The sequence below is a fragment of the Schistocerca piceifrons genome, chromosome X (genome assembly GCF_021461385.2).
Source record: "Schistocerca piceifrons isolate TAMUIC-IGC-003096 chromosome X, iqSchPice1.1, whole genome shotgun sequence".
NCBI classification, from domain to species: Eukaryota; Metazoa; Arthropoda; class Insecta; order Orthoptera; family Acrididae; genus Schistocerca; species Schistocerca piceifrons.
In genome coordinates, this window is record NC_060149.1 from 782,280,108 (window position 1) to 782,300,589 (window position 20,482).

At 40.6% G+C, this 20,482-nt stretch overlaps 1 protein-coding gene across 5 annotated transcripts in view; it reads right to left on the reverse strand.

Annotated features, from left to right (window-relative positions):
• LOC124722134 (inositol hexakisphosphate and diphosphoinositol-pentakisphosphate kinase) overlaps positions 1-20,482 on the reverse strand; it is a 577,166-nt gene that overhangs the window by 300,420 nt on the left and 256,264 nt on the right. For all 5 annotated transcript variants that reach the window (XM_047247339.1, XM_047247338.1, XM_047247341.1 and 2 more), the window contains exons 5-7: positions 9,412-9,502; positions 8,947-9,101; positions 8,617-8,718 (exon numbers count right to left, since the gene is read on the reverse strand). In XM_047247339.1, coding sequence (XP_047103295.1) covers positions 8,617-8,718; positions 8,947-9,101; positions 9,412-9,502 — 348 coding nt within the window. The remainder of the gene's footprint in view (positions 1-8,616; positions 8,719-8,946; positions 9,102-9,411; positions 9,503-20,482) is intronic.

A 20,482-nucleotide genomic window follows, 5' to 3' on the forward strand; every position in this document is an offset into this window, starting at 1 on the left:
GTCAGAACCTTCAAGCAGCAGATAGCCAAACTTCACTCCGAACACACCAGGGATCAGCATGGCAACTGTTTCTCACCTATAGTTCGCACGCATGAGATGGACCATCACCGGCAGAATTGCTTCACGGCCACCACCATCGGACACTGCTCCACCTGCTCCCCCCTCCTCAGAATCCAGCACCAACGGAAAGCCACAAGTATCATTTTGCGCCACATGATATTACGTTTTACAGCAGCAGATGGTGGGTGCGAAGCAAGATCATCCGTTGACTTGGCCTTGCATGTGTCTCATTTCAGGTCCAGATGGCTTGCAGTGCCAACATCACAATCAAATTTGCCACTGTCATGTGCATGGTGATCCTTCTGTGTCTCTTCCCCCAGATTCACAGATCTTTAGTATACCACAGCCACAGCACCTGCCAGAGGGTGTCGTCACAATGCCGCGGGATGACCCCATGGAGACGAAACCTTCGCCTCCCCCCACCTCCTCTCGTTCTACCGATGGAGCTGGACCCACCCAAACCGCAACACCCGATGCCTTCTACATCTGGTTATTGGCCTCAGGAGGTGGACACGTACCCTGCAGCCACAGTTTCCGGTCCAGCAAAGTTTCCACACTCCTGCCTCCCCTGCTGTTGTCATGCTCCCTACATGACATTGGTCCCATCGCTTTAGGGGGGACGAATGTTCTGGCATAATGACAAATGCTGGCATGATGACGAAGAACAGAAGAGCAGAGAGGGCTGTGAGACTGTCAGCCAGTAGCATGCTCTCTAGGATGACACCAAGACAGGAGTGGCATCTACATAAATAGAATATAAGTGCTGGGCCATGAATCCGTTTATAACAGGCTCTACCTGTACTAGAACTGGCCTTATTGTGTCCATGTGTCATACCTTCAACTGCAGATAACATCAGGTTCAACTGTAATGTATACAATGGACAGTTTCAAAGCTCATGACAATAAACTCCCTCTCAGCAATGGCTCTGTGGCGACAAAAAGCTGGTTCATATCTAGAAATATGCTGTCATTGCGTGAGCTGTTTCACAGGCTGGTCTGAACATTTCCTCTGTACATTCCAACATAGGCTTTTTCTCTCTGAAATTGTCTTTTACTAATTCAGCAGAATAGTTGGTGAAGTTCAAGAACTCTTCCCACAATCTCTTCAACAATATGATGGCACATTGCTACCGCCACACAAAATGTCACCCATTTCTCAGGAAATGTGTCTGGACTCTTATCTGTTCATTGGCATATGCCTGTCATTTTCTACAGTGATATTTCTCATTGTACCAGTTTTTTAAAAGATGCATATTCATTGACTGTACATCTTTAAGACAAATACCAATAAACTGATGGTCTTGTACGCGGTATAAGTGTAAACTGTGTATAAGTGCCCTGTTTTCTACACGTTCTCTTCCTGGACTGGCTCCAAATGTGAAAAACTTTTCGTACCACTCCACAGTACTATTTACTAATCTAACTGAGCTCAGTAGCAAGGCAGGGAGGTCAACTACCCTATACTCTTATGCTTCCTTGATTTTGTTTTTCATTGGGCTTCTTGTATTCCCCTTCCACCTTGGCATATCTATAGTGCTGGATATGGTCAACAATCACACTTCTGTATTGCACCAATTGTCTGTCAAGTGGCCTATCATTTCACACTTTCTTGATTTATAGACACCTGCAGTTTTGATATGTCTCACCTGCTTCTACATGCAGTACCATTTGTCGTGGGTCCATGGTTGTGAAACCAGCTGAAACATAGCTGGGTTCGAATATCAGTTGTTGACATGAAGGCCTACTTTGTATGGATGGGATAAATAGCCTATCATCACTGAAAAGCTTTTAATGTGGGTAACTTCACTGTTGGATGCCTTACAGACTTTATCAACAGAGCTCCTAATTTTGAATGGAATTCTACCCTGGTTCCAGCAGAGTTGTCACTGAAATGAAGCATTCTCAAAGGTAACAGCAAACACTGTCAGAACACAAATTCATAAACAACAGAGTAGTTCAAAAGCACATATCTAGCTCAATGACTGTTAACTTGTCACAGTAAAGCAACAAAGTCTGCCAAACACTTCTCCTTCCACTACAACTAAACGTTCTCCGATTCTTGCCGATCTGCCTTCGTGTATGAATAAAGTCACACATAAAATAAAATGTAAATGGATTTTTTTAAACAATAAAACCTGTCACAAAAGCATGAGCCTATCCCAAGAGCTTAACAGTCTATCTTTCAGTTTTGTTTTTTTTTTTCTGGAGAACTGTTAATTGCGTCTGTACACATCTTTTATTTTAGACACAATTACATAATGTAATAATGTGTGTGTGTGTGGGGGGGGGGGGGGGGAGGGGGGGGAACAAATCTGCATGAAATTAGTCATCAGCATCACAATGTGTGACTGTAGGTTTCTTGTAGTTTCTGTAATATCAGGTAAATATCAGGATAGCTCCTTTGAGAACAATATTGTCTATTTTGTTCCCCATCCTCCCTCCCTATCCAAGTTCATCCCCCATCTCATGATCTCGTCAATGGGATGTTGAATGTAACCCCCCCTTCCTTAGGAGAAAACAGTGTCTGTGAGGATGGAAATATTCAGGGTGATTCCGTGATGATGTTACAAACTCCCGTGGGTGACGGAGGGGGGTAAATGTATCAATTTGAGATAAGAAACACCAGTCCACAATCAACCGAGTTGAAAATCATAAGTGATAATCATTTTAACATCTATGACAGTGGACACATTTTACTGAGGTATTTGCTTCCCATATATTAGGAGGAGGTAGTATGGACTAAAACAAGAAAGAAATATACAGTAAACATAGGCTCTAAACAGCATACCATAAGAGTTATGAGCACTTGATCATTTTTGCTACAGAAAACACGTCTCTTCTAACGAACAAGTGCTCATAGTTTCTAAAATGTGTGTTTTAGAGACCATGTTTACTAGACAATTTTTTTCTTCTTTTCGTCCATTCTACTTCCTTCCAAAATATGGGAAGCAAACAGCTTGCAGTAGAAGATGTCTACTGTCAGACATATCAGAATGATTTTCTGTTGTGTACATAGTTCTGCGTAGTCAGCGCGTACACAACTTTCCCAATAGAGCGCGCCCCGTTAAGCACAACAGCACAAGCGCAGCACTCGTCTGTCTCTGCACTACGAGATGGCGCTGTCTTAGACACGGACCAAATTCTGCTTCCGCCGATCCGCGTATTAATATGTCATGCAGCCAATGAGATTCCTGCTAACATAGAACCTTTTCTTCTCGCAGATCACACTCGCGCAGAGATACCTGAATGCGGAGGTATTATAATGAGTGTACAGACCTCCGATTAGTCAGTCTGCACCAGTCTGCATTTGTCTGCATTACTCTGTACCAGTCTGCATTAGTCTGTACCAGTCTATAGTCAAGTTTCAGTCTGCACCTAAGAAGATTATCATATTCCTGTACATAGCCATGAAGAGAAATGTATGGACACTTTGTCAAGTATCAGAGATATGTGAGAATAAGATTAACATACCAACACCAAAGGAACTTCAGATTGTCAATTGTAAACAGCATCCAGAATCAAGTTACGTAATATCTATGCTTTTTATTATTTTAATAAATGTGTGTGAAAATTAATCAAGTTTTGTTTAAAGTTGGTCACCTTTAATCTGATACTCTAAGCGTGCAAGTGGCATTTCTATCGTCTGACCTAACGGCAGAAAATAAACACGCCACGATAAGACCACGAGACATATTGCTGACACTCGCCTACTTCGTTAGAGCGACAAGTCAAATAATCTGATGGTGTGTGTACCGAAGGTCTTACAGCACGCACACCACATTTTCACTTATTACTTTCTATTTGGTTATTTCTGGACCAGAGTCCCTTACCTCAAATTGATACATTTAACCTTCTCCCTTAAAGTTTGTATCATCATCAGTAGCAGAACGTGACCTAGAAACAGTGCTGAGGTATGTGCTTTGCCCTCCCACTCCCCCACTTCTATTGAATATCTAGGGCAGATGACTGTGGTACCCCCCAAGTACTAGGTAAGCAATTTGTGCCTCAGAAGAAGTAAGATAGCAGAACACTTCGAGATACAATAACTTCTATTTTGGTAAGTTGGGCAGGTAAGAAGACTTGTTACCTTGTTAAGGATGATTAGGGTTTAATGAACCATTGATGATCTAGTCACTGCTGAAGGAGTAAATGGTCGACTGGACGAGGTTGGGAAAGAAACTGCCCATGTCCTGCTTCAAGGGAAACATTTATGCACCGTCTTACGCAGCCAAGGAAAATTATTCCCAGGGTTTTCCCCGGATTTCCCAGTTAAAAATACACTTTCTCCCGGGTGAAAATACACTTTTTCCGTGTTAAGTGATAGTATACTTTTCCTCGGAACTGTACAACTTATCAATCCATTGAATCGTTATGGTTTTATACGCCAGGGTAGAATTTCCCAGCACTTTACAAAACGAAACTTAGTGAAAAAAACACGTTTTGGAAAGATCTATGATGCGCAGCAACACGTACGCTGCATATTTTCGTGTTACCAATTCCACCAAACACCTCATGTTACTTACCGAAGCATTGAAATTGAGATTGCGATGCGCTTTTGTAAGCCAGTCAAAGCTCATGTCACATGATTTTGGCTGCCAACGGTGGTGGATATTCAGTGCATAAAACACGTGATGTAGTCAGCCAATAGCAAAATCACTGTCAAGTAGCGCAGCTACACAAATAGGAAAAGTTAATGGTTTAAATTAATATACATAGCGTTGCTACACGAAAAGCATAGCTTTCACATATCATATTGGCCTCGAAGATTAATCAACTTTAAAGAGAATCTAAGCTTTCAAACATAATGTTGATCTTTTTACGCGTGTTACATTTTAAGATACATCAAACAAATGTGCCAGTAAAATTTTTAACAGCGACATAAATGTCTGATCTTCTGGGCTCGAAATTTTTCTAAACGGTCGTCCTCAAAGAGTTTTTTTTTTTTTTTTTTAAAAAAAAGAGAGTCAAGCTCTCTGTGATTTAAGAAATTCATCGTACATTCTCCCACATAGTTCATCTTGCGTAAAAGAAATTTACTTTGCAAGTAACACTTTTCAAACCACCATTCGCAATATTTTCCTGTGACCTGTTAGAAATAGATTCGTTTCAGCAGTTGCCAGACAGCGCCTGATAACGGGCGTCAACCGCGCCTGCGCAGCTACGATGACGCAGGAAACCCGTATGTACGTACGTGTAAAACATTAAAATATCTTACATTATGTCATAAAGGAAACAAGACATCAGAGGATACTCACAGAGCAGCGGAATTTCGAGAACCATACTAAAATGCACGATTCGACTTAAAGTGCACACTCGTATGTCCAGATTCGGATGTAAATTTTCTTGGAGTACCGGAATGAATCACTTCGTTTCAAATAAATGGACTGCCCTCAGCGGGAAAGATTAATAAAAGCCAAATTTCTTTAGCAAACGGACAAAAATTACTTCACTGTCCTGCAAGGTGAATAATGCTTGACTATGAGAAAGGTGGAAACAAAATAAAATCTTAAATTAATAACTTATTCTAGCCTTCCGCAATTATGTGAATGTATTTTAATTCACTTGATAGCTCCCGGCTACAGAAATCCGTCTTGTTTCCATTTGACGCGAGATCAATAAACGAAGAGGAAACAGCAAAATCACTAAACGTAAACACGGGTCACGGGACTACCCACCTTCGCACCACAACTCAGACTGCTCTGTGAATCAGTCCCAGATCTACGGTATTTCCGAACCGTGGCCATACTAGATAGTGCCCCCCGCCCCATCCCTACAGCGTTTGAGTTTAAGGACGCCAAAAATTAAATCGACTTCTCAAAAAAATGTTCATTTTGTATCGCACATATCTCTGAAGAGTCTCATACATGAAATATATGTCTTCGAAGAAATTTAAGCCATGTTATTTGGTCCTGAGTGTTCCAAACTGCAGTGCCACGCCCCTTCACACAGCATTCTTCTATCGCACGTCACTGTATTTCGTTCTGTCGAATTCAAACGTGTTTATTTTGTAATGAATGCCATCAAAATATGCTTAGGACAGTGGAAATTAAAACGTCTCGTGGTGCCTCGCCTGTTCCCAGTCGGCCGGTTTGACATACTGACCCTCTTTTTAAAAAAAAAAAACATCGCAATTAATACTGGATGGGATTATTTGTAACCAACAGAATAAGAACTCCGCAGAAATTGGCAGTATTTATTGCCTATTAGCTAATAACTTTTGTGTGACATATTAAATATAGGATACATTAAACCAGTAAAGGCAAGACACAAGCAAGACAATGCACATTTCTTCAAACCTTACGTCCTAGCATTTTTTTCTCTCTAAACTTGCTACAGCTTTACATGGCGTGCTTTTCTTTCTGGGAAAGAATCTATTACCTCATCAATGTTCGTCAAACGTTCTGCTACATGAAAAAACGAAATGCTGTCTAATATTGAAAAAGCTGTTAATACAAATAGTACCCAGGCCTGGTGTGATTTCTCGAGCTGATTACGTGTATTTTGTCACTGCCCGCTAGATAAAACGAAATAGGCCTGTCTAACATTGCAGCCATTGTAATACACACCAAATAAACGAAACTGTTTTGGAACAAATGGTCATATAATTCACGAAGTACCAATATAAAATGCCAAAGCCTATTAGAAGCAAAAAGGATTATGTTAGGAAATATTTTCATATTTTATTCATAGGCGCCAGCTTCTCAAGCATGAGATCGAAAAGTAGTGGTACGAAATTTTTCTATAAATTTCGAATTGTCATATTCTTCCATAATTTGTGTGATTTCCCCATTTCTTCTCCTTCCCCGTTCTAACAAACAATCTTGTCATCACTAATTCTGTAACTATTTCTGCCAGGGTCAAAACTAATTCTCCGGTTAACTTCACTAACCCTGCCACAGTTACCGGGTTAGTTATCTCGCGCTTATTCTCCGGTTAGGCGTTATTACGTGTTCGTACAACGCGTTTTCCGCGCTACTCCCACAACAGAACTTACGCGCATGCTAGCCGGGACTGTACAACTGGCACTTACTAGTGTAACGGCCTGGCCAAAAACTTTGCGAAAATTTTATTTTCTTGGATATACCGAGAAGATAACACGTAATCTTTCTTACCTGTTATTCGTGCTAATCGTTTATTTCCACTCTAGTAGTCTGAACCTATGGCTTTCGTTAGTAATTAGAACAACGCTGATCATTCACAAACTCAGTCAACAACATAAATAAACAGCGATTGGCATTCACCCGTTCGGTTTTATTCCGCTCAGCTCGCATAGCCCCGTCCCCTTTTGTTTGGAGGAAAGTTTATTTCTAGATGCGACGGTGATTCTCCTGGCAGAAACATCATGTAAAGTACGCACGCATTCAAAACTCAATTTATGATACATTCAGAAATCAACTTAGAATGTGTTGAAAAATGTTCAAGAACCCAGGGATGCGTTTCAAAATCATATGAATAGTCGATAGACCAACGTGCGCTAGATGCTAGGAGCTTTGTGAAAAAAAGGTTTATTCCTCAAGAATATTAGCTAATTTGCATCCCCCCTCCCCCCCGGCACCGAAACTGTGAAAAAGGGCTTTTTTCCTCAAGAACCCGGCCACCCAAAAATTGCCGCCTGGGTCTGTTGCGCATGCGTGGATCTGGCAGCTTGGGCGCGCCAGTAAAATTTTTCCTGGTAGGTAGCATCTGGCTGCTTGCTGCTACTGCTTATACAGCAACACTTCTTTAGCCAGAAGTGGGAGAAGGTACTTGCTACTCATACGCGACTCAATTGCGCAAGCGCATGCGCATGAGCCCGCTGGCAACAGCTCAAACGAATATAATGTAAACAATTGTGACGTCACGCTCATCGGGGGCAATTTGCTCTTGCGAAGCAATGCATAGTCTTCCTAAAGCCGTTGACACACTTTGCTGTTGGCAAACGCTTGTGTGAGCACTGTGATTTGTTGCTGTATATGGCGCATTTCCTTGGCAACTTCGTTTTATTTTCGTTTTTTTCTCTCTTTCATGTTTTATTGCTGCAGTATTATTCTGCGGTAGCGAGATACAGTAATATCCTTTGTTAGAGTATTGGTTCTTACCAGTCAATGTTACAAAAATTTAACTGAAAACTAAAACAATGAAAAATACCCGGAATTCTAAAAAATTCCCGGTTTTTTCCCGATTTTCTCCCGGATGAAAAAATTCCCGGGTTTTCCCCGGACCTTCCGGTTGTCATGGGTCGTCTACACCCTGAAGAATGGATCAGTTGATAGGCCACATTCCGAGACATCAAGCAAGACCAATTTAGTACTGGAGGAAGTGGGCCGGGAAGCAAAAACTGTAGAGGTAGCCGAAGAGATGAAGTACGTTGCAGTAGTCATTTGGGGATCAAGAGGTTTGCAGAAGATAAAGTAGCATTGGGAGCTGCATCAAATCAATCTTCGGACTGAAAACCACAACAACAACAACAACAGCAACAACAACATTGTTAATCTGAAGATGTATTAACATCTAGACAAGTAACTTTTCCTTCAAGCCAGTGGAATAAGGGTTTTGTATATAATCTATAAAACTCACCTTCACATCAGTGCCATCAGTTGGCATAAAGTCTTCATAAATGTATGAACCTGTCTTGCGGACTCTTGATTCTGCAGAGTATACACTGCTTCTGCTTCCAATCTACAAGGAAGTAATATTATTTTCTATTTAGAGAAATTATTAAACCTGAAAATCTTAGAATTTAATATACATATTGAAAAATTAACTAAGTTTGAGATTTATTTATCTATTGCTATGTTTATATTTCAGTCCTCCTAAGTTCTCTGACAGTCACAAATTACTATTTTTAAGCTGTACATACTCCACTGCTTACAAAAAGTCTCAGAAGAGAAAATGGATACTGCATACCTTTCTGAACAGTCTTTGACTTCCTCCCCCTGCTGAAGTTGGATAATATATATAAATATTATGATCCTCAGCAGAAACTGGCTTTTCAACAAATGGTTTATTGAAGATGATCCCATTAACTTCAACATGGTCTTCAGATTCCACAAGTTCATGATCTGGCAAGCAAGCACAAAGAGGAAATGTTTGATTGAGACACAAGAAAAACACACTTTCATAGAATTAAATAGTTATTAGGGCACAAAAACAGTGAAAGACAGTTATAATTAAATTTTATGAAGTTAAAAATCAGTCTTACATTTTAAGGTGTAGAGTGGTATTTCTCCATACCACTACTACCAAATTTTAACAAACAACACCCCTTCTGTCATAAAAAATGACGGGCTCAAAAATATGCTTTTAACTAATGATCCTACAACTTAACAGTACAAGGGTTATGCCGAAATTACTATAATAAAAGTAACTTACGTTTTGGATCAGGGGAATCTCTATCCAGGACAGCATAACGTGGTATTTCAATTCCTTCCTTTTCTAAAATGGAATATACCTTTCTCCGATCCTAAAAAAAAGAAGTTAAAATCTTGCTAATATACTTGACCATGTTTGAGGGGGAGGGCGGGTGTGAACATGTACCAAATTCTACAAAAAACTGAGTGCGCTTTATGTGTATAATATGTAGATGACGCAGCGTCTACAAAACTATGCAAATTATACGAGGCTACGCATTGGCTTTTAAACATATTGCTCAAAATGTGCAGATGTTTGTAAAAATAAAACAATAGGGATCCAGCATTTTGGATGCTGGTATGCAGGATATCCAGGCTAAAATGGATGTTAATAGTCCACACACAGATAAAGATATAGATATAGAAACAAAGTAATCTGTCCAGTGATAGTATGCAAAAAAGGTGAGAAATGCTCAACAAAGCCAGCTGAAGTAACAGCCAGTGGGTCACCTATGTAATGTTTGTCTTTGACAAAGAGTTAAATGGAGATTGCAACTGTGCACACCGCAGTGTTATTACAAGTGTAGTGCTGTTGCACAATAAATGTGTAATGATAGTTAAACTGTTATCAGCGCTTTCGTCTGACAAAACTACTTGCTCACAGTCCTTTGCCAGCATTTATTCACTGTTGAATGGGTGTGAATTCTAGTGTCATCTAAATGAACCACTGCCTGTGTGAGTATTGACACTATTTTTCCTTAAAGAGTCTATTGTAGTATGCTCTCTTTGTAATAACACCTTGTACTTCACATAAGATACTTATTGTAAGTGGTGGTCAAATAAGAAATAGACAGATGGAAAAAATCAGTAAACTGTTTCTTATTTAAAAATTAATTGCCATAACTGTTAATATATTAATCCCAATGTGAGACAAGCCAGTCAGCACCTTCACAGGAAAACGCTTGCAGTCGGCTGCAGAACCACGATTTTACCCAGATGTGCACACATTCATCCAAAGCAAATCGACGGCCACAAATGTGTCTTATTTCTCAAGGCCTGCTGTGTTTTAAATCCCTTGTAAAGACATTAAATAATTTTAACCATTAATCCTGCCATAATAATATTTTTTCAGCTTTTCTTATGATTATGAACTCATCTTGACATCACGATCATTTTCAAGCTATCTGCAAAACATAAAATGTTGGTACATAATTTTTGTACATTTTCATTAGTTATAAATTAAGTTATAATTTTTGGATTACAATTTGGAAGTACTTTGTCCCTGAAACATTGTTATCACTGGTGCTGTCAAAATTTATTATATGTTAATAAGTTGATGGAGTTTTATTAACCTGCTGTTGCTGAGCACTACTTCTGAGATTATTGCTTTTCTGAACTCTCCCTATTTTGTACTTTCCTACACCTCACCAGTCCTTTTCCTTCATCCCTCTTCCTTCCCCCCAAACCCTTCTGCCAGAAGAAGGAGGCACGGGCTCCAAAAGGTTGCAAATTTCAGTATCTATATTGGTTTGTTCTCCTGCAACTGCTTGGTTAGAGCATTTTTGTATCCATCCAATTACATAATATATATTTCATAATATATTACATAATATATATTTCCATTGACACATTACATGAAATAAGCTACTTTTTTAATACGGCACTCAAAATGCAATGTAAAAAATACCATTTACATTAAAATTTACCCTGAAATGTTTTGAAAACTAACTGAGAAATGTGACAAATCCCAAGATTAAGACTGTGACCTATCATTTTTACCTTTGTTGGTATATGAACACCACTAACAGAACTGAGCAGTTTGAAAGCATCAACGTACCTGACACTGTCAGTTGTTCTTTTTTTTAGTACTGATTTGACAATCATACAGCTATCCTGGACCTCTGAACTTAATAAAATAATTGAGACTGTAAATATAACTAGGTAGAATGAGATCTGTTATCAGCTGTAAATTCACACAATGGAATCAAGTAGGTCGAGCAGTACATAGCATGAATTATCATCACGTCTAAAGAACATGAGAACTATTCAACATGCATAGCTCACAATGTGAGAGTGCCGCTACAATTCACATGATAAGACTGCAAATTTTATAACTAATAATGTCACTAGAAATCAGCTACCACTGGGAAGGATACATGGAAAATCCTTTTACTAAATATCTGTTTAGATTCATGTTCAAATGTATTGTTTAACAACATATTAGTATAAAATGTAAATGCTGGGAGAGCTTCCAGTTTGTAATGGTTACTACTAAAACCTGCCCAGTGAGCCATATGTTGGCACTCATTAAGAAGAACTGTTTTCGATATGGGAGAGGCAGACATTGTGCGGGCTTGGCTGCGAAACACAGCATTGTATATTAACAACAGAACACTAAACGGGGGAATGTTACATTGCTACTAAACCATTGTGAAGTTTACTACTCCACCTTTTATTCACAGTAAGTCCAAATTTATAGGTTATGCACTAGTTAATTGCCATTATTAGCTCTCCAATGGTATGTTACATACCAAATTCAGCACAAAATGTCCTGTTTTATACCCTACTGCAAACATAAATTTTATGAGGGTTTAGCAATAGAGGATTAATAGAGTAATACCTTTAGTTTGATTTGTGAATCTGTTCTTTCCACTTCAAGTCACAGTAGCTAACAATGCATTGACAGCCCATGAATATTTCCCTTTAGCAATTCCAAGTCCGGTTAGCACTAATTTGCTCTAGATGACATCAGTGTAAGAACAATGTAGGCAAGCAAGAGAGATCAAGATCATACGCCGCAATGGTTGCACACTGAAATTTTTCAACCCAATGTAACCCTAACACCATTCCCCTTTCCCCACAAGTCATGATCTAGGTCAATTTTACTTAATCCTATGGCACTGTTCCACATGATAACTGAATGAATGAATACAACATAAGTGCGAACAAAGCATAATCAATTTCCTAGTTAGCCTATCAATGTCTGAATCACACTCAAGTTTTCAAGTGGTACAACATGAACAGCCACCATTTCCTGTTTGAAATGGTTCAGCTAGTTCTCTTCCAGAAATCTGGAATATCCTACGTAAAAGTTAAATATGGGCGCAGAACTGGAAAGTATTTTCTTTCATAGTCAAGTAACACTTCATTTCTTGTCCAACAACAACATGGTGACCCCAAGTATTTTATTCCATACAACACTCATAAGGATACTCAATTTTACTGCTAAAATGAATTACATTGATTCAGTCAGAAAGGTAATCAACAGCCTAAGAAGATCAAATAACAGCCTGATGTACAAATATATGCATTAAGATCAAAACAACACATGTGTGAACTGTCGCACGACAGAGCCAATAGATCATCAGAATGGAAGAAAGTAAATAATATGTGCAAAGCATTAGGTACAAAAATGTCACCTACAATAAATGAACAGCTGCTGAATGAAAAATGTTTTATTGCATACACTGGTGTATGATATAAAATATTGTTCATTCAGCAACTGTTGTGTGGTTTCCTGATTTAACAAAACAGACTTGTACAGTTGCAGTAATATCACAAGAGGAACCCTTGTTAATGTCCTTTCTCCTAGTAATAATATCCCAGTGACTGTCTCAGAACCACAGCTCAATTCAAGTGTTAAAGTGATCATGGCTAACATTCCACTGTCAAGAAGCAGAAGTTATAAAAAGAAGTTACATTTGATGTGCAAAAAAGTAAATTTTCAACAATTAGATGTGAACATTGTAACAAAACTGCCACAAAATGTGTGCCTATTGTTGCAGCCAGTCATATGAGAGGTATGGCCAAAATTGTAAAAAGCAATTTTAGCAATGCTGAAGTGTGTGGAATCGTTACACGTGGTGCTAAAATTCAAGAAATCATAGCAGGCTATGATCCTGAAAATGTAAAAACCATTTATGTGCTCATAATAGGTGGTACTAACAGCATAGGTTGCAATGAAGATTATGTTGTTATACAAACAATCGAGGAGAAATTTGCAGCACTTCATCATTCCAACATATTTGTTATGAATATTTCAGACAGACATGATTCAATGCCACAGTCCTCTGTCAATGAGGCTCTCAAATAAACAACCTAAAACTAACAAAGACTTGCAAGCTTTTTAATGTAACGCATTGCAGAAGTAAATAATTGCAGTTGGTTCAAATGGCTCTGAGCACTATGGGACTCAACTGCTGAGGTCATTAGTCCCCTAGAACTTAGAACTAGTTAAACCTAACTAACCTAAGGACATCACAAACATCCATGCCTGAGGCAGGATTCGAACCTGCGACTGTAGCGGTCTTGCGGTTCCAGACTGCAGCGCCTTTAACCGCACAATTGCAGTTGGGAGTTGCATACAAACCACAGGATGTGCCTGAACAGGCCAGGGAAAAAGATATTAGGCACTCTTCCAAATGCACCAATTATGGAAAAAGGAAAACAAAATAACTTCACAATCAGAGCCTATTCCCTTAAATGACTCCATAAATATCATCACGCTAATTTACAGGCTAAAAATATCATACATGCAATAATTATGGATCGGTATCCAAACAGGAACAAGAAAGAAGAAAGAAAATCCAACACTATTGGCAATCTGAATTGAATCTAAAGGCATATGTGGGAACTCCACAACAACAATCAATATCACTGGCAGTCAACCAAGACCGCATGCATCTCAGACAGACTGTTCGGCAAATGGTTTCAACCACTGAAGTCATAGCTCTGTTGTACTGATTTAACTACAATACAGTGCACTCTCCTTCAGATATAAATTGTGTTATCGTACATTCTACATCCCACGTACCACCTGTATTAGAATACTATGTTGCTGACCCACGATGACTGTGTTTGCATTTATTTCAGAACATCTACAGCTATTGCACAGCTACAATGCTGCCATTGTCTCCCATTGTGCTGTGCATTTCATGCATCTTGAGAGCAGTTCTTGAGCTACTGTATCTGGCGTTATACATAGCATCCTCCAGACACCTCAAGTTACCAAAAGTGATAATGACACACTTCACAACAGTGATCAAACCCTGAAAATTGGAGTGCTCTGGATAACCTACTCATTGATTTCACAATGGACTCCACTCCATTCGCAAACTGGGCTACTTTCATGCCACACCAATGCAACCGGTCGGAATCACATTTTTCACTTTGGCTAAGGTGTCGTCCATGCCATGCACAAATCCATTTGCTCTGTGCCTTAGGCAGGCGGCTGCATTGTCTTCCAACTTTCATGCTGCACATCACATCTTTCCACACATAGAGTCAAAATGCACTGCTGTTCTTATTCTACACGTTACCACAACAACCTACTGGACTAGGGACTCATCTTAAGCTGCCACCTTTTTGGACAGTTTAACTAGGGCTGTGGTCTGGCATTGTGGAGAACATATTTTCTGCATGCGATGTCATCCAAAGGCTGCTAAAGCTGCACTTCTCCACCATCTCACCCACACTCTGGAAGAACAGTTACACCACGTAATTTCCAATGAAGATTTAAAGCACATGACTCTGTCAAAATTATGGCATTGGTTACGCACTAAAATAGATTTGCACTTCATGCCCAACCACATATTATGGACATTAGGGGTTGTCGAACCTCTCCTGCAAGTTCAACTGGTTACGGCTGCCAATGAGCAAAGGTTGCTCAACACAGACATCAGAGTTGTGTAGAGATTATTTTCCAACATTCAACATACGCAATGTGTTAATAGTGCAGACAACACTGGCATTGAGTGTGATTTGGAACCACAATGGGTGCACAACCAACCTGTTACCTACCATGAGACAAGCTGATCTCTCCTAACCTCTCGCCCACTATGATTCAAGCCGATCTTGTCAACTTCTCACCTACCACAAGCCGAGCCAATCTCACCCGCCCTTTGCCAACCCTGACATCACCACGATTGGCCAGACTGATGATGTATGCACCATCACAACAAACACCACCCCACCCAACAACTGTGCCACACCTTCATAGAAGCACTTCTACTGGTACCATACACGATTTGGTGACACCGCTTGCAACTGTTGTCCACCATGCAACTACTGAAACTTAAGGTATGGCTCACAAGAGGTGCACTGAATTGCGGTGGATATCTATGCTGCCTAAACCCTTGGAATGATGATGTTGGCTCTCTCCTGCCTCACTCTAGTCAAGAAAAAAAAAAATACTCTTCATTCTCGATCGCATCAGTGGCCAATGCTTTCTTGTTGATTTTGGATTAGAAGTAAGTACTTTGCTGCCCTCTTCTCCATCCCCAAAGCCTGCCGGTTCAGCCACCTAACTTTGCAGGGCAAGTGACTCAATAATCTGACTATGGACCTAAGACCTGTACGCTGGACCTGGGTTTTGATGACCTCCATTGTTGCAAATGTTAGTGAGCCAGTACTTAGCAGAGACTTCCTTAGAAACTTCTGACTGGTTCCTGATCTGTATGATGGTGTTTTGACTCACACTTCTAATGGGCACTCTGTCACAGATGTCACGGGCCATGCCCCCTCTGTGGGCCGTAACAATGGAGCTGTCCACTTTACGAAACAGCTTCTGCCACTTAACCAAGTACCCAACAGTGAAAAATCACTTTGTATGGCTTAGTGTGAAGAAGAATTGTAAGCTCTGGAAATGTGTGTACATTCTGTGACAGAATAGCATGGTATTATGCCACACTCAGCCACCCTAGGTCGCTTTCAAGTCCAAAAAGGACGTTTTCACAATGTGCATGTCTATCTCCTGGGTCCACTACTTATCTCCAATGGCTATTGGTAGATCCTGTCAGTGTCCGACTGCATCACTTGGTAGGTAGAAGCTGTATCACTTTAGGACATTACAGCAGAATCCACAGACAAAGCATCAGTTACCTCATGTCTATAACAACCAACCAAGGTTGGCAGTTTGAATTGGGTCTTTTCCTTGAGCTGCACAACATGGGTGACACCCATCAATTTCAAACAGAATATCATCCACAGAGCAATGGGCTCACTGAACAGTGGTATCACACCTTAAAAAGTCTCATGTGCCACAGCGGAAGCTGGACAGAGGCACTGGCATGGGTACTCCTGAGAGAGTATATGGCCTACAAATGCAATGCTGGGGCATCAGTTGCCGAAATTTTGAACCGCAATGTACTCTCCCTGCCCATTGACTGTATTCCAAGAATCATCAACTATGCCTCCTGACTTGCCCGACTTTGTTTTGCAAGTAAACCGCCACATCTCCCACTTTCCTGTACCACTTTGCCTTCCTCATTCTGCACCTAAGGTATGCCACCACAAGGGTCTAAAAGACTATGAATTTGTGATGTTACGCAATGACACAATCCAACCAGCTTGGCAACCCCCATACTTGGGTTAGTAAGTCTAATAGGGACAGATGTGTGAATGGGGCCATTAGACAGATGGATGCCAATGTCCAGGAAGGTAGCATGTCGCGTTAAGGAGAGCCAGGAGAAGCGAATCAGAGAGAAAGTGTTGAGGTTTTAGCGTAATGAAGGTAATGTGTCTCAGCCTCGAGTCCAAGATCATGAAGATATCAGCAATGGGGTTTTAGGAGGCTATGAAGGCTTCCTCTAGATGCCCCATAAGAAGGTTGGCAAAGGAGGATGCCAAGCAAGTGTCTATAGTTGTGCTGCAGATTTGTTTATACACCTTCTCAACAAAGGAGAAGTAGTAGTGTGCCAGGATATAGCTGGTAAGATGTATGAGGAATGAGGCAGTGGATTTGGAATCTGAAGGACATTGGGCAAGGTAGTATTTGATGAGCACATGTACATCAGCACTGTCGCACAATCTGAAGTAGCAAAGCCAATAAAAGGACTTCTAAATTCCAACTATGCAGGCACTGATGCTGTCCCTGCAACAATCTTAAAGAAAAGTGGTTCATATCTAGTTGAACTACTTATACACTTAAATGACTGATCATTTCAAGCAGGTACTTTTCCCGATGCACTGGAAACATCTAAGGACTGTTCAAATGAAAAGGTACAAAATGTTGTAACAACCAAACCAGCTGAAATTTGCATATGCTGCTTTGGGATAACATAGTGAGACATCTAGGGATGTGGAAATGTGTGTCGTCACCTCCCCCTAAATAATGCAAAGCTGCGCCCTGAGTAGGCACGGTGATGCTCACTGTCTTTATCGAGATCTGACGTCCAATACCCATTAAATTCCTTGAGCATGGAAAAACCATTAACAGTAACATGTACTGAGAGACACTCCATAGCCTACCTAAGTCTATCAAGAGCAAACGGCCCTGGTTCCTCATGGAGGGAGGGATTCTGCTCCATGATAGCACCCGTCAACATGTCTCCAATGTCACACAAAGTGTAATGGTCGAGTTCAAGTGGGAGCATTTTGAGCATTCGCCCTACAGCCTGAACATGTCACCCTGTGGATTCCATGTGTTTGGTCCAGTAAAAAAATATCACAAAGTGAAGCACTTCAACTCTGGCACCACACAGAATGACACAATGGAGGACTTGTTCCTTTCACAGCCACAGGAATTCTGGGAACAGGGAATTCTTTAGCTTGTGAAATAGTGGGACAGTTGTGCTCAGGCATCTGATGATTAATTTTTAATTAAGACTTTAAGTAAACCCACAGTGTTGTTTCACACCTTTGCTTTTGAAAACTCCACATAATTCCATGAAGGTGGGAGACAGAATGTAAATTACTATAGGTCTATCACAATTTCCTCTTGCATTTCAAAAATATTACAAAAGTTTTGGCAAGGCAAATTGATGGAATTTATACATGAAAACAAAATTCTACATAACAAACAACATGTATCAAGAAAGAAGAAGTCAATAATAACTATCATGTAAGAGTGCATGAATTTTTACCAAGCCTGTTACACATGAAACAGGAATCAACACAAGTATTTACTAACCTATCGAAAACTTCTGATTTTGCTTTCAAAGCTTGACAAGTACAGTATTCAAGGTGTGTCCAACAGTTGGATATCAGTTCCCTCTGAACAATCATACGCAAATAGTAAGCATCAGGCACCCTGTGTAAACCTTCAAACCATTTCTGAACAGTTCTCAGAGTATAATCCCATTAAATGTGGTGTATCTCAAAGGACTGTAGTGGGACCACTTCTGTTCCTTTAGTACATTAATGATCTAAGCTTAAATGTGGATCCTCTTAAAATTATTATATTTGCAGATGGTGCCACAATACCACTATAAGGGGAAAGTGGGAAAGAATAAACCCAATTATTAAACACTATCACAAAACAACTTAGGAACTGTGCACAGAATAATCAGCTTTTAATAAACAGTAAGAAACCTACACTATGTGATCAATATTTCCGGACACCTGGCTGACAATGACTTACAAGTGCGTGGTGCCTTCCACTGGTAATGCTGGAATTCAGTATGGTGCTGTCCCACCCTTAGCCTTGATGACAGCTTCCACTCTCGCAGGCATACATTCAATCAGGTGCTGGATGGTTTCTTGGGGAAAGGCAGCCCATTCTTCATGGAGTGCTGCACTGAGGAGAGGTATTGATGTCTGTCGGTGAGGCCTGGCACGAAGTCAGCATTCCAAAACATCCCGAAGGTGTTCTATAGGATTCAGGTCAGGACTCTGTCCAGGCCAGTCCATTACAGGGATGTTACTATTGTGTAACCACTCTGCCACAGGCCTTGCATTATGAACAGGTACTCCATTGTGTTGAAAGATGCAATCGCCATCCTCAAACTGCTCTTCACAGTGGGAAACAAGAAGGTGCTTAAAACATCAATGTAGGCCTATGCTGTGATTGGGCCATGCAAAACAACAAGGGGTGCATACCCCTTCCATGAAAAACATGACCACACCATAACTGTTGTCACTACACACGCTGGTAGGTAACCTTCACCGGGAATTTGCCATACCCACATCCTGCCATCAGATCGCCACACTGTGTATCGTGATTCGTCACTCCACACAACATTTTTCCACTGTTCAATTGCTCAATGTTTACGCTCCTTACACCAAGCAAGATGTTGTTTCGCATTTACTGGCGTGATATGTGGTTTATGGGCAGCTGCTCAACCATGAAATCCAAGTTTTCTCACCTCCCGCCTAACTGCCATAGTACTTTCAGTGGATCCTGATGCTGTTTGGAATTCCTGTGCAATGGTCTGGCCAGATGTCTGCTTACTACACATTATGACCCTCTTCAACAGTCGGCGGTCTTTGTCAGTCAACAGACGAGGTCAGCCTGTACACTTTTGTGCTGTACATGTTCCTTCACATTTCCACTTCACTATCACATTGGAAACAGTGGACCTAGAGATGTTAAGCAGTGGGGAAATCTCAGGTACAGACATATGATATAAGTGACACCCAATCACTTGATCATGCTTGAAGTCCGTGAGTTCCGCAGAGCGCCCCATTCTGCTGTCTCACAATGTCTAATGACTACTGAGGTCGCTGATATGGAGTACCTGGCAGTAGGCAGCAGCACAATGCACCTAATATGAAAAATGTATGTTTTCTGGGGTGTCCAGATACTTTTGATCACGTAGTATATCACACTAGAATTTCACAATGCTCTGAAGAAAGATATGCATACGCTTTGGCATAAAACCTGGCTGGCCACTGCAGAGTCCAGGCCAATGCAAATCACAACATGTTAAAAATAATGTGGCCACACTAATAATACCTCAAGCTCAGCTTCCTACACAGTCTGTCAACACTGTAGGCTGTGGCAGTTTTTGGAGGAAGTCTTGTCTTCTGTTAGAATTATTGTGCAATTTCCACACCCATGGTCTAGCGGTAAACTGCATGTCATCTCGAGGCAACATCTGGCAGTCGAGACCACTCGTTGCCTACATTTTCATAGTGCCTTTCATCATAATACTTAAGATATCAGTGTAATGGCAGTATAGTTACAATATACTTCACTTCTTGACACACCGGGTACAATAGCTCTGTCCAATAAAACATTTTTGCAACAGATTTCTTGGCAGAAACTCTGCCTGCCAACAATGCATGCACCAGAGCTCACCTGAGCCCCTTACCTGCGAACCTGTAGAGGCTGCAGCAGCAGTGCTGCACTCCCTCACCTTTTGTTGAAAGCACGA